Here is a 22,965-nt window from a genome sequence, read left to right on the forward strand (position 1 = left end):
TCGCAGCTTTGATGCTTGACTGTGTACCCTTTTTTACTTCTTTAATCAGGGCAGTCTTGGCCAGCCTGCAAGATCTGTTGTACCAATGCTCAGGCCTTGAAATCCTTGGCCTTGGCACACTAGAACTGTAGAAAAAGCCAACCAGGCCACCTAGGAGTTCCCTATGGATATTCTGGAGATCTGGGAAATGATTCTGCAGAATATCACCATTGGGACCCAAAAGGTGGGAAACCACCTCCAGAGAGCGAGTGACACTGGTATATAATGCTGCAAGCTTTGACTCATCGGTCACGACCCTTGCCCACCTAATGCGTCTACCTCCTGCAGCTAGCACCAAGTTCTCACTATTTGATACTGCTGGTCCCTGAGGGACTAAGCTACCACCAATATTATTTGCCAATTCCAATGACAATAAATTGTGGTCACTATCGACCCTAGGTATAACAGAGAAAGCTGCTAAAAAACCCCCAAATTCCACATTCACCAGGATGTAGTCGATTGTCGAACAATTCCCCGGTCTATTAAAGGTGTATAAACCCGGGACATCGGGAAAAAGTCTGCCATTACAAGCCCTCAAGGAATGCGCGATGGCAAGCTTGTTAATCTCGAGGGCCAATGGGAGAAGACGTTTGGCTGGGTAGATGGTAGGGTCTGGAATTTTATAATTTTCGTCCTCATCACAGGTAGGAGAGGGAATCCAAAGGAGGGGTTCAAAGTGGCAATTAAAATCAGCACCTATTAATTTATGAGATGCTGGGGGAAGGGAATATAAAATATCATCTAGAGCACCCAGAATCGACAGACCCAGCTGTACCGGATGGGGACGCAGGTAGACATTTAGTACTACCAGCGAGTATCCGGCAGGAAAAGTGAGTAACAAACATAAAATATCAGGGGACTTTGAATCTACGGGCTTTACAGAGCAACCTAAATGGGTTGCAACCCAAACGACTAACCCCCCCGAAGGTCTGCCCCTGGCACCTTGGACCGCAGGAACAGAAAAAGATGCATAGTCCGCCCTCACTGGAGTGTGCCGTAGCCATGTTTCTTGAAATAGGCAAAAATCATAATTGTCCATTAACTCTCCCCACTCTGGGTCAGAGAGTTTGGACTCCAATCCAGCCACATTCCAGGACCCTACTAGAGGTCTGCGAGTAGGTGTATGGAGGGGACTGGCCACTAAGGGGACAGAGATGATAGAGCAGTGAGAAACAGTTTGGTCAAGAAGACCCAACTCAGAGCACCCTTCCGTAGAGCTGTTGTTCAGAAACGAAAAAGAGGTGGAAGTGAGTCCTGTCCCGGTCCCAGGTACGGCCATGGAGAAATCCATCTCCACACCATGGCCCTCCCTGCCCAAACTCCCCCTCATATGCATATGCCTTCCCTTATTATGCCTCAAAAATGATGGTCAATCCACGGAACTAAGCACATCATAACGGTTGGCAACCGGGATATTGAAGTTGGTGTTATGAGTGGCTTGGTGGAAGTAGGGTAGTTCCACAGGATTCAGAGCATTGAAGTGAGTGTAGAAATACCCCAAATGGCAAGTGTCAATGGAGCCTAGTTTGAACTTCCCGCCCAGATCCAATATATGGTCGACTATTCTAGGGTCCCTAAAATTAATTAGGACACAATCCCCACCGATATCCTTTGGTCGAGTCCCCAACCAGCAAACCCTGCGAACAAAAAGGATCTCCCCCCGACCTACTCCATTCAATGGTCTATTTTTAGACAACCAGTGAATGACTTTATTTTTTAGTTCATAGTAAGTTTCCCCCTTAGCATTTGTTAGTGGAGGTACTCCTGTAAGCACAATCACATAGGGTGCTGCCTCGGGGGGGAGCTGTAAAAGGGGAGAGGAATTAGCCAGACTCAATGAGACTGAATTCCCACCCAAATTTGAAAGAAGCGTACCCCCACCAGGGGTCCGTGAAATGCGATCCTTGTTACTGTGGAACTGATCACATGCTGGTGGAGCGGTAGAAGCTCGGGGGATGATCGAGGGCATAGGAGGACCACCAGAAAGAGAAGAGGGAGCTAGCAGCGCCGAGGATGGCTGAACTAAAACAGAAGGAGTAGGGTGCGAGGGGGAGATAAGATGACCCTGTAGAGTGGGATTGCTAATTGTGGCTTGAGTACCAACACCCTCCGCGCTACCAGAGTTATGCAGTAGGTGATGATTTGGCTGCTTCTTCCCAATACCTTTGGTATTGATTAAAGATACCAACCTGTTGATCTTGGATGACAGGGTTTTTAAAAGATGGTTTAGGGAGTGGTCTATATGCGACTGTAGGTCTATTAGTAGATCAGTAGCCCAGACCGGTGGGTTTGCAATAGGAGGGTGTTGGGCCAAAACTGGAAGGACAGGCCTAGCTGCAGAGGGGGCAAGATGTATGGTCCTTTTTTTTGTTTTCTGTTTTTTTTTCATTGGCTTTTCCTGCTTCTTGGGCGCCACTACGGATACCAAGGAGGATGATAATGGACCGACTTCCACTTGCTCAGACTCATCTAATGTCACCTGAGCACAAGGTAGGTGGGTAAAGGAGGGCAACATAGAGGACATAGCTTCCGTGTCCACCTGATTTAAAGACGAATGAGCCAAACCGTCATAAGGTGGTGCCATAGTAAATGCAGGGGTAATGGACAGCCGTCTTTCCGTGTTTTCAATGGCTGTAGCAACCACCCCAATTGTTTTCTGCAGCATTTTATCTATAGCTGTGAGGCTTGGGAGCGGCGGATTTGAATTAGCTAGTTGTCTAGTCATAGGTCGACACGTTGAAGGTTTAGAGTGTTTCCCCATAGTTCAGACGCAGTACTGACAAGCAGGTATAGTACAAGAAAGATCCCCCTATGCGGGAAAATAGCTAGTATCTAAACAATATTTGTTAAAAAATAGAACACTCTATGCACAGCTTATGGCTGAATGCTACGTATAATATAACAAAAAGTTTGTAATCAATAACCAACAAAGAATAGAAGTCCAAACTAACCCAGTGTCAGCGTCCAAGAGTTGTGGCCCAGCCCGGCCTCCTTCGGCCTTTGACGGGCAAGGACGGGCCCGCCATTGGCCCGGGCTTCGCCCGGGCGCTGCCCGCGCGCGTCCCGCACTGCGGGAGGCGCTCGGTTAATTTAAGGGCTTCCAGGTGCTGGTGTTCGGCGCGTCACCCGTGCTAGGACCTCTGGGGGCTGTAGTTGCTGGGAAGCGGCTGCCGTTCCGCTCACGGCTTCGCTGCTGCTGGTGAGTGCCAAGGTCAGTATCCACGCCACAGGGTTTGAAATGCAGCCTGCCGGTAAACTTGCGGCGAAAGGAAAAACCTCTAGTGCCTCTGGTGCGCGTCCCGCGCTGCGGGAGGCGCTCTGTTAATTTAAGGGCTTCCAGGTGCTGGTGTTCGGCGCGTCACCCGCGCTAGGACCTCTGGGGGCTGTAGTTGCTGGGAAGCGGCTGCCGTTCCGCTCACGGCTTCGCTGCTGCTGGTGAGTGCCAAGGTCAGTATCCACGCCACAGGGTTTGAAATGCAGCCTGCCAGTAAACTTGCGGCGAAAGGAAAAACCTCTAGTGCCTCTGGTGCGCGTCCCCTATCTAATTATTGTTGTTTCTCATTACACAGCACTACAAGTCGGAGAACACACCGGTTTTATCACGCTATGGAAACTTGAAATGGCTACAGGCCGCATAAATATTGCATTTTAGTTCTGTAGCGGGTTGTGGGATTATAGGGGAATAGGGTGGAAGTGATCTAATTTAAATTAATTAATTAATAATTGTATTGATTAATATTTTTGTATTTAACAATTTATATTGTTAATTAATTTGTTTTTAATTAATTATGAATTGGTTATTAATAATGAATTGGTAAATATGTTAATTGTGGGTTTTTTTTAGGAACGGGTTGTGGTTTTATAGGGGAATAGGGTGGGAAGTAATTTAATTATAATTAATTCATTAATAATTGCATTAATTAATATTTATGTAATTCATATATTATATTGCTAATTGTGTTAAAAACTAATAATAATTAGTTATGAATTGGATATTATTTATTAATAAATAATTAGTAAATATGTTAATTGTGTCATTTTTTATGAGTTGGTTGTGGTTTGATAGGGGAGTAGGGTGGGAAAGTAATTTAATTTTAATAAAATAGTTATTATTTTTTTATATGCAATTTTTATTATTTTATTGTGTTACTTGTGTATTTTATGTTTGATTGTTTTTAATTTGCTTGTTAATTGTTATTAGTTAATTCATTAATTGTTAAATAGTTATGTTAATTGTGTAATATTTTACAATATTGGTGGTGACATTTATAGGGGAATATAGTGGGAGGTAATTTATTTTTGAAAAAATAATTATTTATTTAGTAATGTTAATTATTTTGCAGGAGTGGGAATACTAAATTATTCCCCTTCGCTATTGAACACTTTCCCTGCTGTTGCACTCGCTGGAGTGGGAATAGTAATTTTTACCCACCCGCTATCCAACACTTTCCCTACTGTTGCACTCACTGGAGTGGGAATAGTAATTTTTACATACTCGCTACCCAGCACTTTCCCTACTGTTGCACTCGCTGGAGTGGGAATAGTAATTTTTACCCACCCACTATCCAACACTTTCCTTACTGTTGCACTCACTGGAGTGGGAATAGTAATTTTTACCCACCCGCTATCCAACACTTTCCCTACAGTTGCACTCACTGGAGTGGAAATAGTAATTTTTACCCAACCACTATCCAACACTTTTCCTACTATTGCACTCACTGGAGTGGGAATAGTCATTTTTACATACCCGCTATCCAACACATTCTCCCAACTGTTGCACTCAATGTAGGGGGAATAGTAATTTGTACATACCCGCTATCCAACACTTTCCCTACTGTTGCACTCACTGGAGTGGGAATAGTAATTTTTACCAACCCGCTATCCAACACTTTCCCTACTGTTGCACTCGCTGGAGTGGGAATAGTAATTTCTATCTACCCGCTCTTCAACACTTTCCCTACTGTTGCACTCGTTGGAGTTGGTATAGTAATTTTTACCCACCTGTGTAAAATTCTTTAAAATGAATCCAGGCATTAAAATTGAAATAAAGTTTTAATGCAGTGAGGCACAGTACTTCTTTCATCCAAGTCTCCAGTAGAATCAGGAGACAGTTCATTATCATAGTTCTAAACAGAATGTACAACAGACTAGCATGTGCAGGAATCATAGGTATACAACCAACTTAAAGGAGCAGACACATATAAATTCTATATTGATTACAATATAACACATTTCTCCCCTAAGGAAAATTAAGAATTAGTTCTAACACATTTTGAAACACGTCTGACATTCCATGTTTTACCATCTTGTGTGACAACACTATTAAAATTAACTTTAACAATTCTAATAGGCTGTCCAAACTTTGATTTACCTTTGTGCACAAACCCAGGTAATCGAATCCTGACCCAATCTCCCACTGAAAAAGAAGGTTCCTTCACCTTCATGCACCTGTCATAGTAAGATTTAAATGTATCTTGTTTATTTTCTACTCTTCGAGCAATGTCATTGAAGGAAATATCCGAGTTACCATATTTCACTCTTTTCTTGAACCACCATGGGCATAATTTTGAAAGAGGATCCCTACCCCTCAGAATTCTGAAAGGTGAAACCTCAGTAGTAGTATGAGGGGTTATACGATACAACCACAACTTCTCTCTTAACTTGTCTTTCCATAAAACACCAACATTCCTTGCCCACAAAATATCTTCTTTAAGAACCCTATTATACCTTTCAACTTGTCCATTACCCTGGGGTTCATACAATGCAGTTGTCACATGCTTGATATTGCAAAATTAAAAAAATTCCAACATCTCATGAGATTTAAACTGTACTCCATTATCAGATATGATAGTTTCTGGATAACCCTCTCGAGCAAATACTTCCTTAAGAAACAAAACTACGCTCTCCGTTGTGGGATGAGATACCAGTTTGACTTCCGGCCATTTTGAATGATAATCGATTAATACCAAAGCATATCTACTATCATGCGGCAGAAAATTAAAAGGACCAGCAATGTCTAATCCTAACTTCTGCCAAGGTTGAACAGGCCATTTAACTGGCATAAGGGGCGCAGGATCACATTTACACATTTTATCACCACTCATACACTCTTGACATTCTCAGACAACTTTGTCCACAAACCTGTCCAGTCCGGGCCACCAGAAAACAGATCTAATTAATCTCTTCATAGAAAACAATCCCAAATGACTTTCATGACTTATTGCCATAATGCGATCACGAAGCGATAAAGGAGGAATGCACTTTCCCTGCCGGAAAATTAAATCACCCTCAATGAAAAGTTCCTCCGAAACCTTCCTAAAAAGGAAAAGCATCAGCAGGAATATCCAGTTTGATGGCCAGCCTATCTTAACATAATCCATGACTTTACGCAAAAGAACATCATTTTCCATTGATTCCTTCCACATTCCTTCAGTAATGGAACCAAATCTACCTGATATTACTTCAGAAACATTAGTAACTACTTTGTCATCTTCGCAATCACCCTCAGCATTACAGGGAAGTCTTGACAGACAATCCGCCATCACATTTATTTTACCAGGAACAAATTCCACATCAAAAGTGTACTCCTGTAGCCGTGACATGAGCCAGGCAATACGAGCTGTGGCTTTTGATTCACCACCCGGCAACAAAATTGATACTAAAGGTTGGTGATCTGTCCTCAAAACAAATCTAGAACCCCAAATATAGTTACGGAAATGCTCAATTCCCCACACACATCCCAATAACTCCTTTTCAATAACCGCATAACGCCTCTCTGTGATACTTAGAGTGCGAGATGCGAATGCGACATTCCACTCTTCTCTACCTCCACGTTGAGAGAGCACACACCCCAAACCATAAAGGCTCGCGTCAACGGTTAGCACACACACTTTATTCATGCAGAATGCCTTGAGGGTTGGAGCGCTCAACATCTTGGTTTTAATGTTATCAAAAGCCTCTTGCTGTCTTTTCCCCCAAACAAATTCTATATTCTTCCTTGATAGCTCCCTAAGAGGTTCCAATTTTGTAGCGAAATCTTTGATGAATTTACTGTAATATTCACATAGCCCTGAAAATGACAACAACTGCTCTTTGCAATCTGGTGCTGGAGCCTTCAAAATGGCGTCAACAAGAGATCTTTTGGGAAATACACCCTCTTTTGATACAGTATGCCCCAAATACTCAACAGTGTCTTGATATAATTTACACTTTTTGCTTTTGAGTGTTAAACCGTAATTATTTAGCACATTACAAACATTTCTGAGGTGTTCCGTATGCATTTCCTTGTTTGGAGAAAAAATCAAAATATCATCTTGGAAACACCTGACAAAACCTTCCATATCCTTGAACAAATGACCCATTGCCCTTTGAAAAACAGACGCTGCTGATGCCAATCCAAACGGCATTCTTTTAAACTGGAATAGACCCTGTGGAATAATGAACGCTGTTAAATGTCTAGATTCTTTTGCCAATTCAATCTGGTGATACGCCGATCTAAGATCAAGCGTAGAGAACACTGTAGCTCCACCCAACATAGTTACAACTTCATTTATGTTATGTAGAGGATGACAATCCATAATAATATTTGCATTTAATGCTCTCAAATCAATGCACATTCTCAAGGACTTATCGGGTTTACGTGCAAGAACTACTGGAGAAACCCATTCAGATGACTCTATCTCCTCAATCACACCGCCACTAAGCATTTCATCTAAAGTCTCTTTCAACTCCTCTCTGACATTAATGGGAACATTTCTTAACTTTTGATTAATCGGTGATGCTCCTTGTTTGAGTTTGATAACATGCATAAAACCTTTAAGTTTTCCCAATTTTTCTGAACAAACATTTGGAAACTCACTAACAATATCACACTCCCCCACACCTCCTTCAACTACCATGACAGGTTCTTGGTTACGAGGATTGAGAATAATTCCCAATTTCCATTGATCTTTCCAACCCACTACATTAACTCCTTTTTTTGCAACGTATAGTTTGATCAAAGCAATTCTTCCCTTGAATTCAATCTGGGAAGCCAAAAAACCAAACAAATCAGTAGCAGAACCATCAAAAGTCTGTGCCACTATATCAGGAGGGGACAACTCTTCAATTTTTTTTTTACCAGAAAACTTTTACTTGAAATAACATTCTGTCACAATGGTCCAGGGAGAACCTGAATCTGCCATGAGTCTGAGTTCTTCACCTAAAAATGTTACTATACATTTCGGAGAACTCAATGTCTCACCCTCAACACTACTTATATTCAATATTGAGACAACAAATCCTTTTTCTACTTGAGAGTCACTACAAGGTGAATGTTCACACCTAATACACGTAACTTCGGACAACTGATCAGACTTTATACACAACACTTCATTGTTTTTATTGAAGTTCCTACTTTTATCCAAATACTTTCTCTTTTCATCCCTACATGCCTTGGAAAAATGTCCTACTCTGCCACATTTGTTGCATTGTTTTCCTATAGCTGGACAAAATTTGAACGAGGCTACATGGTTGTTGCTTCCACACCTCTAGCAAATGATATTTTTCCCCCCAAACTTTCCTGCCATACTGTTTTTCCCAGTGTTAACACTGCCAGCATTATTCACCACACACACTCCATCACATACTTTATCACCTTTAACGCCTTTGGAATTGGCATCTTCTATAGTTTTCATCCATTTATCAGACTGCTCAAACGCTTTAGCAGTAGCAATTGTATCATGCAAATTTGGATTACCCAAAATCCATAGTTGCTCTTGCGTCTTCTTACTTCGAACATTAACAATTATCTGATCTCTAATCATTTCGTCTGATATAGCTCCAAAATTACACGAAACAACTAGTGTACTGAGAGCTGTCAAAAAAATCATCAAATGACTCCGACTGTCTTTGAGCTCTAGTATAAAATTTGTATCTATTAAGTGCAATACTGGTAGTAGGTTTAAACCTTGTCTCTATACGTAACATGGCTTCATCGAATCCCCCTAAATCTCCTTGTACAATAGGAAGTGCTCTGAATACTGCTTGTCCCTCAGAACTCAAACAATGAAGAAAAATACTGTTCTTCCTCTCATTCCCCATCCTTTCTCCATCAATTGTTTTTAAATAAGTCATGAATTCTTCCTTCCATCTGACCCACGGAATTGGAGGATCACCCTTTGATTGAAGAAATTTGGTTGGGGGATCAAACTGCATATTTACACACCACAATATCCCTGAAAGTTAATATAAACCCCACTATTAATATTTGTAGAATATAGCAATACTGTCCTGAATTGTATACAGACTAAATACTCAAATTGTCCAATATATTTTCTTGTTGTAGTCCCTAAAGTACTTTATAATTGTTGTCCAATATAAATTTTATGTTCTGTAGTCTTATAGGCGCTTTAGCAGTACATTTGAATTGGATTGCTTCTCCCTTAAAAATACCTCTTGGCAACTTCCCAAATGAAATCAAAATATCATCTAGTTCAACAATTCACCAGTTGTTTGTATTGTGAATAGGCCTGGGCAAAAATTTCGTTCCGTTCGCGGAAATTGCGATAATTTGTAGGGGTGGGCGGAATTTGCGGAATTAACCTTCGCAAATTATCGCGAGAATGTTTAAAATTATCGCAAACAAGCAGAAATATCGCGAAGATGCGGAAGTTTTTTTCCGGCATGTTCGCGCGATTTTCTGCATGGTTGCGGGTCGCCAAGTTACCCATGTGGCTGCTTGCGGGCGCGGCCATCTTGTTTTGAGTTGTTCTCGCGGTGCATGATCGCGAGAAGAAAGACGTGATCGCGCGACGCATGACGTCACTGCGGGCGCGAACTGTCGCGAGACAGCGCAAATGGCTAAAAACAATACAACATCTCATGGAGAACGCGACCGGATCAAGAAAACTTGTCGGCGAACGCAGGGATTCAGGTAAGGCGATCGCGCGCGCGCGAGAATGTATCATTTTACAGCGCGAGCAAGAAACAAATTATCGCCAAGCTGCGGAAACCGGAATTTTTGACATTTTCGCGCTCTCCGCGGAACGCAAAAATGTCAAATTATCGCAATTTCCGCGAACGGAACGAAATTTTTGCCCAGGCCTAATAATTTGACATTTTTGCGTTCCGCGGAGAGCGCGAAAATGTCAAAAATTCCGGTTTCCGCAGCTTGGCGATAATTTGTTTCTTGCTCGCGCTGTAAAATGATACATTCTCGCGCGCGCGCGATCGCCTTACCTGAATCCCTGCGTTCGCCGACAAGTTTTCTTGATCCGGTCGCGTTCTCCATGAGATGTTGTATTGTTTTTAGCCATTTGCGCTGTCTCGCGACAGTTCGCGCCCGCAGTGACGTCATGCGTCGCGCGATCACGTCTTTCTTCTCGCGATCATGCACCGCGAGAACAACTCAAAACAAGATGGCCGCGCCCGCAAGCAGCCACATGGGTAAGTTGGCGACCCGCAACCATGCAGAAAATCGCGCGAACATGCCGGAAAAAAACTTCCGCATCTTCGCGATATTTCTGCTTGTTTGCGATAATTTTAAACATTCTCGCGATAATTTGCGAAGGTTAATTCCGCAAATTCCGCCCACCCCTAATCGTGAACGACAATCGGTGATCTTCTCCTTGAAATTGCAGGCAATAGTGTGAAGCGTCACGTTCTTCCACGTACGTGACTTCGCAACGTGATGCCGATTGAAATCACAGGAAATGATGTCAGACGTTACGCATCTTGCGTGATGATATCTACAGAGGCGTGTTTGACGCGCTCGAATCTCAGAGCGATCCCTTACATCACCATGGTACCAACGTTGGGGCGCGCTCGAGTCCTAGCGCGATCTTTTAGATCACCATGGTTTCTTCAATCAAAAAAAAAACAACACAGCTCGTGCAGATGGCAGCAAACCCTTCCAATCGCAACTTCGTGATTTGATATCTCACGCCACCTCACAGTTCACAGGTATCCATAGTAACAGTTGCACGCGTAGTCGTTGTCTCTTACTCTTTTCCTCTTTCCAACATGCCAAAAGTTGCCAGCGAGGTTGTTAATCAAATATGATGTCGGAAGAGAGAGAAAAAAAAACCGAAACTTCAAGCAATCCAAATCAAAATCCAAATGTTACAAAATGTTTAAAAAAAATCAAAATATCAGTCCAAAATATCGCTCCTGTGCCTCTCAGTAGCAGCAGGTACAACTCGTCGCCAATTGTAAAATTCTTAAAATGAATCCAGGCATTAAAATTGAAATGAAGTTTTAATGCAGTGAGGCACAGTACTTCTTTCATCCAAGTCTCCAGTAGAATCAGGAGACAGTTCATTATCATAGTTCTAAACAGAATGTACAACAGACTAGCATGTGCAGGAATCATAGGTATACAAACAACTTAAAGGAGCAGACACATATAAATTGTATATTGATTACAATATAACAACCTGCTATCTAAAACTTTCTCTACTGTTACACTTGTTGGATTGGGAAAAGTAATTTTCACCCACCCGCTATCCAATACTTTCCCTACTGTTGCACTCACTGGAATGGGAATAGTAAATTTAACCCCCTGCTATCCAACACTTTCCCTACTGTTACACTCATTTGAGAGGGAATAGTAATTTTTACCAACCCGCTAGCCAACATTTTCCCTACTGTTGAACTCACTGGAGTGGGAATAGTAAATCATTCCCCTCCACTATGCAACACTTTCCCTACTGTTGCATTTGCTGTAGTGGGAATAGTAAATTATTCCCCTCCGCTATTCAACACTTTCCCTACTGTTGCACTTTCTGTAGTGGTAATAGTAATTTTATCCCCTACGCTATCCAACATTTCCCTAATTTTATAGTTAATATAGTGTAAAATATAAGAAAATCTCCCAAATATGATTTTTTATATTTTAATTTATTATATATATTTTATGTTTATATTTATATTACAGGTTTATCTATAATATATATATGTATTTATGACTTTTCTTATGTTTCTAACATTTTATAATTAAATTAAATAATTATTTATTAATAATATTAAGTTAATATATATAAAAAATATGTATGTTACATTTTTTTTCTATTACATTTAGCAGTTTTTTACATTTTTAAATAATTCTAACTATGGGGCCTATTACGATGGCGGGCGGACATAGTCCGCCCGCCACCGTAATGGAGCACGGGACCTCCCGCCGATGCTGCGGCGGTCCCACCATGCACATTGGGATGCGCCCACCACACTGGCGGGCGCATCCTGTGCCTTTTCCTTTGCGGGTGAATCTGCTGGCTGCAGACCCGCCCGCAATGGAAAGGACTGTGCACGGCACTGCCATGTACTACATGGCAGGCACCACATGGTGCCTGCCACATGGTGCATGGCAATGCCATGTTCACCCTCCACCCCACGTCACCCTGGGGGCCCGCAACGGGCCCCCAATGCAAGGACCGTATGCCTTTCCATGGCAGCAATGCCTCCGTGGAAAGGCCATTGACCGCCAGCATCCTAATATGGATGGCGGTGTCTCGTAGACACCGCCACCATATGCAGGCACTTTTTCCGCTGGTCGACAAGTCGACCGGCGGAAAAGCGGTGGTCGGTCTTCCCGTCCACCACGGACCCCCCAGCCATCCTAATGTGGCGGGGGTCATTCTAGTGAGGATGGCGGGTGGATCGCCCCTGCCGGGCCGGCGGTGGCTACCGCCGCCCTGCTGGGGATCCGTCCACCATCCTAATGGGCCCCTATGTTTTTATTAATTATATGTATTATTTAATTATTGTTATATTATTTTTAAGACATTTAAAAAAAAACGATATTTTAAACAACAATATTTTAGTTTCAATATTTTTGTACTTACCACTGTAGAGATAGGCTGTTAATATTCTGTCCATCGATATTGTAGACTCGATATTCCTGTAGCTCGATATTCTGTCCGTCAATATTCTGTCAGTGATACAGTTTCTGGTGGTGTCTCAGATTTACAGATCCTTGTAAATCTAGAGCAGTGTTGTCTAGAGCAGTGTTGAAAAGCTGTGGGTTTTGCTGGGAACACCCACAGCAACACCCATTGCATGCCCCTTTGCCTCAGAAAACTGCCTTGTCGAGGTCCATATTTACAAGGCTGCATTAAGCCATGTAAAGTGGCTTAGCGTGGCCTTATAAATGTCGGCTAGTACAGAGCGCCACCAGAGCGTCAAAAAAAAGTGACTCTCCGAATGCACTGGGGGCCTGTAAATATGCTCCTGGGAGTGTAATTATGTATTGATTTTTAAGCTCCTAACTGTATATTGTTGCTGGTCCTGCATTTGAATAGCCTCCTAGTTTGTGTCTCATAGAATTGAGGATTTGAAGGTTTAAGATGCCCAGGTTCTGGTTGCGAATTAGACAAATATATGTGTGAGATACTGGGTGGCCTGAATTTCCATTTCTGGCTAGTATTGCCACACATATATTTATCTGGTAAGAGCTTACCCCATGGAATGGGGACTAATCAGTCAGGCCTGACTATGCCAGTTTGAATTTCTTATGGAATTCTCAGTTGTGTGGTTTAATGCTTGAATTTATTCCTGCAATGATGAGGTTGTAAATGAGGTAGGAGGAGGAGGATGAAGACAGGAACAGGGATCTGCGAAGGTAGTGGGCTGGTAGGGTGGATCATTGCATGCTACCCATGCTAAAGGAGGTGATTGGGTGGAGGCAGGGGCTCTTTGTGAGCTGTTTTTGCAGCCCGAGCCTTCATGTGATATTTCTGTCTATATTTTGTGGTTGTTAAAATCAGACCTCGTGTTCTCATATCACTTATAGTTCACTGGCGAGGTATTCCACCTAGGAATACTCCCCATTCAACTCAAAATTGGCATCCTAGTGTGTACTGATGTATTACTAACTCTTGTTTGCTAGCCTTACTAGTGGATAAAGTGAATATATTTAATTTGCAGTCTGTATTTTTTATGTGTATCCCTATAAGATTGTTCAAGTTGTATTAGAGCATACACACCAACAGTGATGCCTTTTCTTCTACATGATACACATGGAGATGAGAGACACCTTTTTACCTCATCAATTAACTGTGTTGGAACCACAATACCCAACAGAGAAAACGGATGAAAGTTTGATCTGAACTTTTGAGAAAGGAGAATGATTCCTTGTAAAGTGAATACTTGCTCTCAAGAAAGAAAGCTATTTCTTCAGAAAGGATAAGAATCTTATATATAATTAGAAGTGTTTCACCAATAATAGTCCTGTTTTTCTTACGTTAGAAGTCTAAAGATCCCAGTTAACCCTTGTCGTAGACATCAAAACTTCCTCTGGCTTGACACACAATGGGCCTCATTAGTTCATGCAATTTGTTGGATGCCCTTTTTGATATAATGATGAGAACTATTCAAGTTAAACTGTGTATGTTTACATTTTACAGCATTGTATTTTCATAATGGTAAGTATGCCTTCCCTTGCGCTGACAAACAAGAATAGGTGCAGTTGTATGGTAATTTGTCCAAACTTATTATTCAATGTATCAAATATAGACTCACATGTGAAAAAGCTCAATTTCCAGTTATAAACAATTCTTTTAACCTGTACAATGCCAATTCTCATCCCAGCACATATATTATTTATCAAAATCAATGAGCAGGACAGTTTTGAGTCTTTTTGGCACTTATTGGAAATAAATTTACAAACACAAACCAAAATAGGAAAGGAAGACTTAGATGATTATAAGGCAGGCAGTAGACCAGTTCTGTTTTGTGTTTGCTTTTACAATTGGGACAGAGAGTAAAGGACATTTCATGTATGGCAACTTTCTGCTTTCAATCCTGCTTTTATTTCACATTTTAGTGAAGAGCAAAGTTTTACCTCTTTAAATAAAATATGTACACCACCTTTAGATGGGAAATATTTTACTTTTAAGCAAATTTCCTGCATGTTATATGTGTTTACAAAAGATAATGAACAAAAGAAAACCTCTCAAACTTGCCAAGGCCACACCAACTAGCTTTAACAATGCATCTTCCTTCTTCGGAATTGGATTAATTAACTTTGTGGCAGCTCATCCACTTCTTTTTCCAGCATTAATGATACTCCAGATTTCTATAGACACCCTGAAATCACATGAACAGCCATGTTTAGAGGATGTGGGTTGGTGACTTGAGCTCGTAATATCAATTGAAAAAGCTCAGTTAGGTGTATTGCTGAGACACAGAACTTATAGCGGCATTGACATTGAAATCATGAATGCATTCTTTTAGTTTAAAATACATGATGTTAAGAAATTTGTTAGGTATTTTTTTGTATAAATAGGGCTTGATCAAGATTACTGTGTGAAATACCACTGACTATGGTTTGCTTCTTTAATTAGGAGATTTGAATATTGAGAACTTCATTGAGGGCAATGGAGTGACAGAGAACAAATAAAGACTAGCAGAGAACCTCCACTTCAATATTCCAATGTGGGTCTCTCTGTTTCTCCCTGTTTAATGTAGAGTATTTTTAACCTCAGAGGATGGAATGTTTTACTAGTCATTCTAGGTGCTCTCGCCTGTTATAGGCTTTTACCAACCGCTGTAGCCTTACCAGTAGGCTCAAATCCCCTTTCAAACATTGGAAGGTTTTTTTTAAACATCTTTTAATTTATTTTATTGCAACTGTCAGCATATTATGCAATTACAGGGTGTGTTTTGTACATTTATCATATGTTTAGTAATCTACAATGTAACAATATACATAAAACGGTACAGAATGAGGCTCATAACATTTTCAAAACAGAACAAAACCAAACAAAAAACAATCATGTAGTGTTGATGACTTTATTGAACCCACATATTAGGTTGGCTGGGGGCAGACAGCTTAAACAGATACAGAGATATTCTCAAAGAGATAAAGGTGTAGATACTGTCATTTCATGCCTTGTGAGGGAAAGCACTTCAGTTATGCTCAGGATCCAGACCATCAGAGTGAGCTGCACAGTGCATTACTCATCAGGGTTTGTACTTCACAAACTTCTGATTTACATTGTCCACAAATCAGCCACTTTGCAACACCTCATTGTGTCGCAAAGCTTCCTCTTCGACCTGCGCCCATTGTTCCACATCTCTCCTTCACCTAGGAGTCACTTACAGCCTTTCAAGTTACAACATTCAGTTGTTTGGCCAGGAGTAACTTCAAGTCAAGTAGGCTATTGTCTGCCCTTCTGGGTTTAAGCAGCTAAAAGTCTCCTTACAGGGATAAATCAGGTTTGCATTCAATTTCTCAGCATATTTGCTTATTTTTAAGAGTGATAAGTACCTCGGTTGGAGATACTTTAACTGGATAAACTTAAGTCTAGTATTATGCTAATATTATCTCCCACTCTTGATCACCCATCTCAGGCCACCTTACCTTGACTTTATCAAGATTACTTTACGCCATCCTTTTGATTTCTCAATACAACAATGTTACTAAGTGGCTTCCAGCTCAAATGGTCATGAGGAGTTGAATCACATCATGCTTTGGGGACTTGTTTATACCTGCAATCCACAAGCACTCAAAGGCCCACATCAAGGACCCATAAGTCAAGAACAGCCTGGGAACCAAACTATATTCATCTATGAATGTTCCAAATAGGGTATAATCAACACTGTTGCATAAAAGTCTCTGTCTGTAAGTATCACCACTTCAGTCGTCAGTGAAAGTTAATATCCTGGAAAGAAGGTAGATAATTCTCTGTACGGGATCTCAATCTGGGACAAGGTTGCACAATAAAAGGGTCATCTAAAACTATTTTTGACAACAATTCAAATCAATGATAGGTAGTGTCGTGCAGCCCTGTGTTCCAGTCATCTTCTGCATTAATAGAAGTGTTTGAACACCTTGGATAACTCATTTCCCCATCAGTCCTATATGCCCTTCTCTCTCGCCATCGGAGCAAAAGGTTCTATCACAATGATGAAAAGGAGGGCAAGAGAGGGCATCCTTGTCCCATGCCATTAAATATTCAATATTGTTCAGTGATTTAGCCAGCTGTCTTCACCCTGGCCACTGGGTCAGTTTATAATAATTTAATCTAGCTAAACAATCTTTCCATCTGGGCCAGCAGACACATTACAGCCTTGAGGCGGCACCACTGGATGGTATGAAACGCCTACTTGAGGCTAACCACAACTGCTATCGCTCCGGGGTACACGTCGGCATCAGTCATTCAATACCCTGTACAACTCTCAGAGATTAAGGGACATTATGTGAGTAGGTATGAACCCATTCTGGACTGTATCAAAGCGGATGGATCTCAACATAACCTGGTAGCCAGAACCTTGCCAAGTATTTTAAAATCTAAATTAAGCATGGTCAAAGCAGAAATCTCCCTCACCCCCTACAATGCTGCAGCATACAATTTACCCAAGCGTGGTGTCAGAAGGGCTGAACAGGTATAATAAAATTCAGCTGATAGCCCATCTAGTCCTGGTATTTTACCATAAATCAGTCCCTTAATGTTCCCCAAATCTCATCTGCATAAATGGGACCTCCCAAGCTCGTCCTCTCTTCTGAGCCTAATAAACAATGTGGGGCCTATCCAGAAACGCCTCCACGTCTTTTGCAGTTGCCTCTCTAGTTTGGCCATACGGGGTACTACAGTACACCAAGAAAGCTTCATTAATCTCATATTGAGATTGCCCTAATTGGCTATCAGGGGGGTCAGAAAAGTTTTTGAAATCCGGTTTCCTCTGCTCTCATTGCAGACTACCAGGGTCTTCCCCATTCTACCTTCTCCTTCATGTACTCCCAGAAGTTTATTCCTTATAGCTTTGACAGCTCAATTTCTCAATTAGTTCACCATAACATTCTCTGCACTCATTAAGGTTAGCCCTGGTTCTAGGTCAGCTCAAGTTCCAATCAGCTGATGGATTTACCAAGTATGGATGATTCAGAATCTAATGTTCTCCTAATTCCAACCGTTTTTCCAATGCAGTATTGCCACACCACCTTCCACTTTCAGAGTAATCTGGAGGAAGTATCATGATTACTCATGGGACTAGGCTGAGGTTTCCAAGTGGGCTCTGGTGATAGGGGGCCTTCTCATCTGCATGGTTACCAGAAGCGGTTTATGGCCGATAAGCTTTTGCCCAAGTACTCCAAACCTATCATATATTGGCATAAAACCCCACGACATAATATTTTATCCATTATCACATGCATGTGGTATTAATTAAAATAAAGTGGGTAATCCCTTTCATATCTGTGCTGCAGCCTCCATATATCAACTAGTCCCCAATCATCTGTTTATCAAAGCCCTTGGCTACTTTAAGGGGTGCGAAGAGAGTGAGAGCCTACAGTGTTGACATGATGGAGTACAAGTTCACATCACTAACACAATATTAAACTGTGCTTAATATTATTGAGCCACAAATCATCTGGTCAAACTGCACAGACAATGAAGGAAAGAACACTTCTTGATAATGGTTTGGTGAATAAATACAAACCAGGAGTATCACTTTTCCATCTAACGCTCCAGACACCAACACTTAGTGACCTGACTTATCTACCTGAGTGTTTGATGCAGAAAAGGGAACCCCTTATCTGATCCAGCTAAGGGTCCCTCTAGCAAATGAGCAGTACCCTGTGGCATACATCTGACCCCCATCTAAATTGCAAGTGAGTGACTGTATTTTGGTGAGATGCATTTAAAAAATAAATGCCCCTTCTCCTCCTCAGGTATGGAATGACCTCATGTCATTTAGCTGCTGATCCTTGTCCTCTCGCATTCAATGTAAGAAAGAGGATGCTGTTCCTAGCTGATGCCATTTTGTGTCTATTATAAGACGAGCAGAAGGCTTTTCTAGAAGCCTACCTCCAATAGTTTGAATTGTCTTCCCTGGGTATATGTCTAGCTCTGTTTCCAAAAACTCAGCCTTCCCATAAATTAAGGCCACTTCTGAATGTACTTGACAAAACGTAGAATTTTGAAAATAGAACCCAGCTTCCAGAGCAGAGCAGCAACATCTGTCCTCTCAACCTGATTTACTTTTGTTGGCATAGTTAGCCTATTGTCTATGATATATAATCAAAGATATCTGAGGGTGATGTGCCAAGAAAGCACAACTCCTTATGCCACCAGGCCCATGTTTTCTCTACCCATGGAGTAAATCCAGATGTGTTTTATTAATTAGCACATATAGGTGTTCCATCTCCCATTTCTGGGGCCTCCATTGCCTGAGCATCTCCGGTGCATACGTAGTAAACATGTGAACACACTGTTCCACCTGAAGACACCCGCCCCACCTATCTTTCAAACTCTCCATAGGTCATGAGCCAGGACCTTACATTTAGGCCATTAGTACCACTCGGGATGGGTTTTAATCTAATTTTCTTGAAAGGTATGGATGCCTAGAGATGGAAAATATGTGATAGCAAGTCATCACTCTTTGCCTTTTGTCTGCTAAACAAATGATGGTTTTCTTTTTTTGATAAATGGCATACAAATTCATAATAGTATGTGGAAAAATAAATCTAATTTCACCAGCTTGGTTCTATTTAATATTATATTAAATTATTATGATTATTAATTAGTATAATAGCAATATAGGGCCAGATGCACGACCAGCTTTTGCATGCGCAAAGGGGTTTGCCACCCGTTTGCACATGCAAAAACTTACATGGCCATGTACTAACACTATTTTGCGAGTCTTAAAAAATTGTACTCGCAAAAAAGTTTTTTGCGACTTGCTATTAGTAAGGGGCGTTCCCTTCCGCATAGAGACTTACAAGCCGGATGTATGACGTTACAACGCGTGCTGTTACAACGCATGCTGTTACAACGAAACTGTTACAACGCAAGTGGATTTACAACGCATGCCATTACAACGCAAGTCTTTACATCGACTTGCGCTAGATGGCGTGCTAACATTAGAAAAGTGTAATTTACTATTCCAACTCCAGTCCACTTAACAGTAGGGAAGGTGTTGGGATAGTAAACTACACTATTTGTAATGTTAGCACGCCATCTAGCGCAAGACGATGTAAAGACTTGCGTTGTAATGGCATGCGTTGTAAATCCACTTGCGTTGTAACAGTTTCGTTGTAATGGTAGTGCGTTGTAAAAATTGCGTTGTAAAGGTTGTTCCCCTTACAAGCCATGTATGAATGTTTTGGGACCGCAATTGCGGCAGCAAAACACTCGCAATTTACCGCCCTCTTCAAGAGGGTGGTAATGGAGTCGCAACTGTGAAGGGGTCCCCAAGGGACCCATTCCCCAGAGTGACTGGCTCTAAAAAATATTTTTTAAGGACAGGCTGTGGTCCCAAGGACCACTACCTGCCCTTAAATAATGAAACAAAAACGTTTCATTTTTTAAAAAAATGCATCCATTTTCCTTAAAGAAAAATGAACTGCATTGAAAAAAGAACCTGCTTTATTGAAAAGCAGTGCCAGACATAGCGGTCTGCTGAGCCCAGCAGGCTACCATCCCTGGGAGGGCCAGCCATTCCTAATGGTGTCGCAAATTGCGAGTGCCTCATTAATATTCATGAGCCTCGCATTTTGCCATCCCATTGGGAATCGCAATCAGTGTCGCTGACACTGTTTTGCATTGTAAATTACGACTTGCAATTTGCGACTCGCAATCTAAAGCAAAATGGGAGCCACAATTTACACTGGTCGTACATCTGGCCCATAGTCCTTAAAATAATAACAATAAAACCTCATTGTATTTCTCATATATTGATTAAGATTATATGCATAATTTTCACTTACAGTTTCAAATAACAATAGTTGTTACATCTTACCTAGGCAGTGTATGAATAGGTGTCATCATTCTTTGCGTCTGTTTGATTTTCTCAGGTGGGAAGTCTGCACATGTCAGTGCATTGGGGATCATTTTTACAGCAGAAACATGTTGGCAGTTTGCAGTTCCTAATGTAGCTGCAAGCTAGTAGATCTAACACAGCCTGAGGTGCTGGCTGCCCCTCCATCCAGTCCACTATCAAGTGATCTGATCCCCATGCTTTTCCAACTTCCACCCTAAGAAAGAAAGAAAGAAAGAAAGAAAGAAAGAAAGAAAGAAAGAAAGAAAGAAAGAAAGAAAGAAAGAAAGAAAGAAAGAAAGAAAGAAAGAAATCTTACCTGCTGATCGCTGGTCGCCAGCCGCTGCCTATCCTCTGGCGCAGGAAGCACCCAGGCTCCCAGACTCTCTCAGCCACTCACAACACTGCCTTACAGCAGCGTTGTGATTGGTCACAGCACTCAGAGAGGGACTGGGAGGCTTTTATTTTTTAATGTAAATATTTACAAATTATGTTTGCGCATCGTTCCTAACTCAGTTTAAGAAAACACAACTAGCATATTATATTTCAGAACTGCATTTTGAGATTACATTAAAAATCTTTCGCCACCACAAAATGTTTGACTTTCTAATTTTTGTGCTTATTTTACAGTCCATGTGGATTGAGAGAACAACTTTTCTCACAGCATATAAACTTCCAGGAATCCTGCCTTGGTTTGAAGTTACGTCTATGTGGCATGTATGTACATATGATATGATATTACATCAAATATGGCTTCTGTGGCATTTATCTATTCATAGTTTAGTTTGCCTTTTGGACTGATATGTTACATGGCTGTTCTTGGAGCTTTGGGTACAGTGAAAAACATTCTTCCACAACTGTGCCCAATTAAATTCAGTGTTTGAGAGCAACTCGATTTCCCTATGGTAGGATTGTACAGAAAGACTTGTCACTAAAAACCAGGTCCAGCACAGCAATAAGACATGTTGTTTGAGTGTTATCGTCATGAAGATATGTTACCAGAGCATGTAAATTTATATTTCCTCCTATGATCTACTGGGTGATCTAGCCTCTGGGTATTCAGGAACTAGCATCGATCTTAATGCATTTTGTTCTCTGTCTCCCTTGTATGTCAAATGTGGTCTCTTCTAGGAGGTTCCCCGTCTCATCCAGTACACTAACCTCTTTCCTGCCACCATGACTTCGGCAATAATGAAACCTCTGTCACTGTCATTTCCGTACGTCAATGCTTACTGGGGTTTGCAGACCACAATGGCTGACAGGCTGTGCTGTGTGAACATATTCAGAGTCCAGTAGGACTTAAGGAACATGATATAGTGTAGGCACAGATAATCTCAGGAAGAGTTGACGTGCTCCCAATGAATCCCACATGTATGCTTGTTTCCATAAGCTGGGTAACTGCTGCTGATTTCCTGAGACTGAGTCATCACACTCACTGCCATGTACACTCCAGGTCCAGCTGACTCCTGCTCATGATGGCACTAGGCCTTTCATTTCAGAAGCATTTACGGGAAGCTTAAACACAGCGGTAAACAAAGCTTCCTACAGCCTCCAAATGATTCCCCAGCAACTTCAGCAGCAGCCAAGATTGTTTTTCCTTCCAGAAGTCCTGAGGTTCTTTGCTTCTTCCTTCAAGTCCACTTAAACTTGGAGCAGCTTCCAGGGTTGAACACATCTATGGAGATGTATCTTTTCTACAGCCACCCCATCCACGCCAACGACCATGCTTATATTTACTTGTTGTGTATCCACTAACAATTTTAATGAGTTATAAGCAGAATCAAGGGGAAATATGGCTATTATTTGAAATAGGCTGGTAAGATAAAACTGTGAAAAAGCCCAGCTGAAAGAGTAAACACTGCTCTGAGGTTTTGAAAACGATTAAAGGTACCAACGACAATGCTATATAAAAGTCTAAACTAGAAGAATTTATGAAAATTGGTATGCTATTACTTTACGTTCTAATAGGAAACAGTGTAAAATTAACATTTTACAATACCTTTATTTTTGTAGACAACCATCAGTCCTTTAGAAAACGCTATCGAAACCATGTCAACCACTAATGAGAAGATTTTAATGCTCATTAACCAGTACCAGGGAGATGACAATCTGCCGATAAACCCTCTCTCCATGCTTCTTAATGGAATAGTTGATCCGGCTGTCATGGGAGGATTTGCTAAGTATGAAAAG

General features: G+C 41.3%; 1 protein-coding gene across 1 annotated transcript in view; it reads left to right on the plus strand.

The window, feature by feature from the left end:
- DOCK2 (dedicator of cytokinesis 2) overlaps positions 1 to 22,965 on the plus strand; it is a 1,824,799-nt gene that overhangs the window by 1,755,794 nt on the left and 46,040 nt on the right. Inside the window, exons 44-45 of the mRNA XM_085617853.1 lie at positions 21,406 to 21,492; positions 22,789 to 22,965. Coding sequence (XP_085473979.1) covers positions 21,406 to 21,492; positions 22,789 to 22,965 — 264 coding nt within the window. The remainder of the gene's footprint in view (positions 1 to 21,405; positions 21,493 to 22,788) is intronic.

The sequence above is a fragment of the Triturus cristatus genome, chromosome 7, assembly GCF_964204655.1.
Source record: "Triturus cristatus chromosome 7, aTriCri1.1, whole genome shotgun sequence".
Lineage (NCBI taxonomy): Eukaryota > Metazoa > Chordata > Amphibia > Caudata > Salamandridae > Triturus > Triturus cristatus.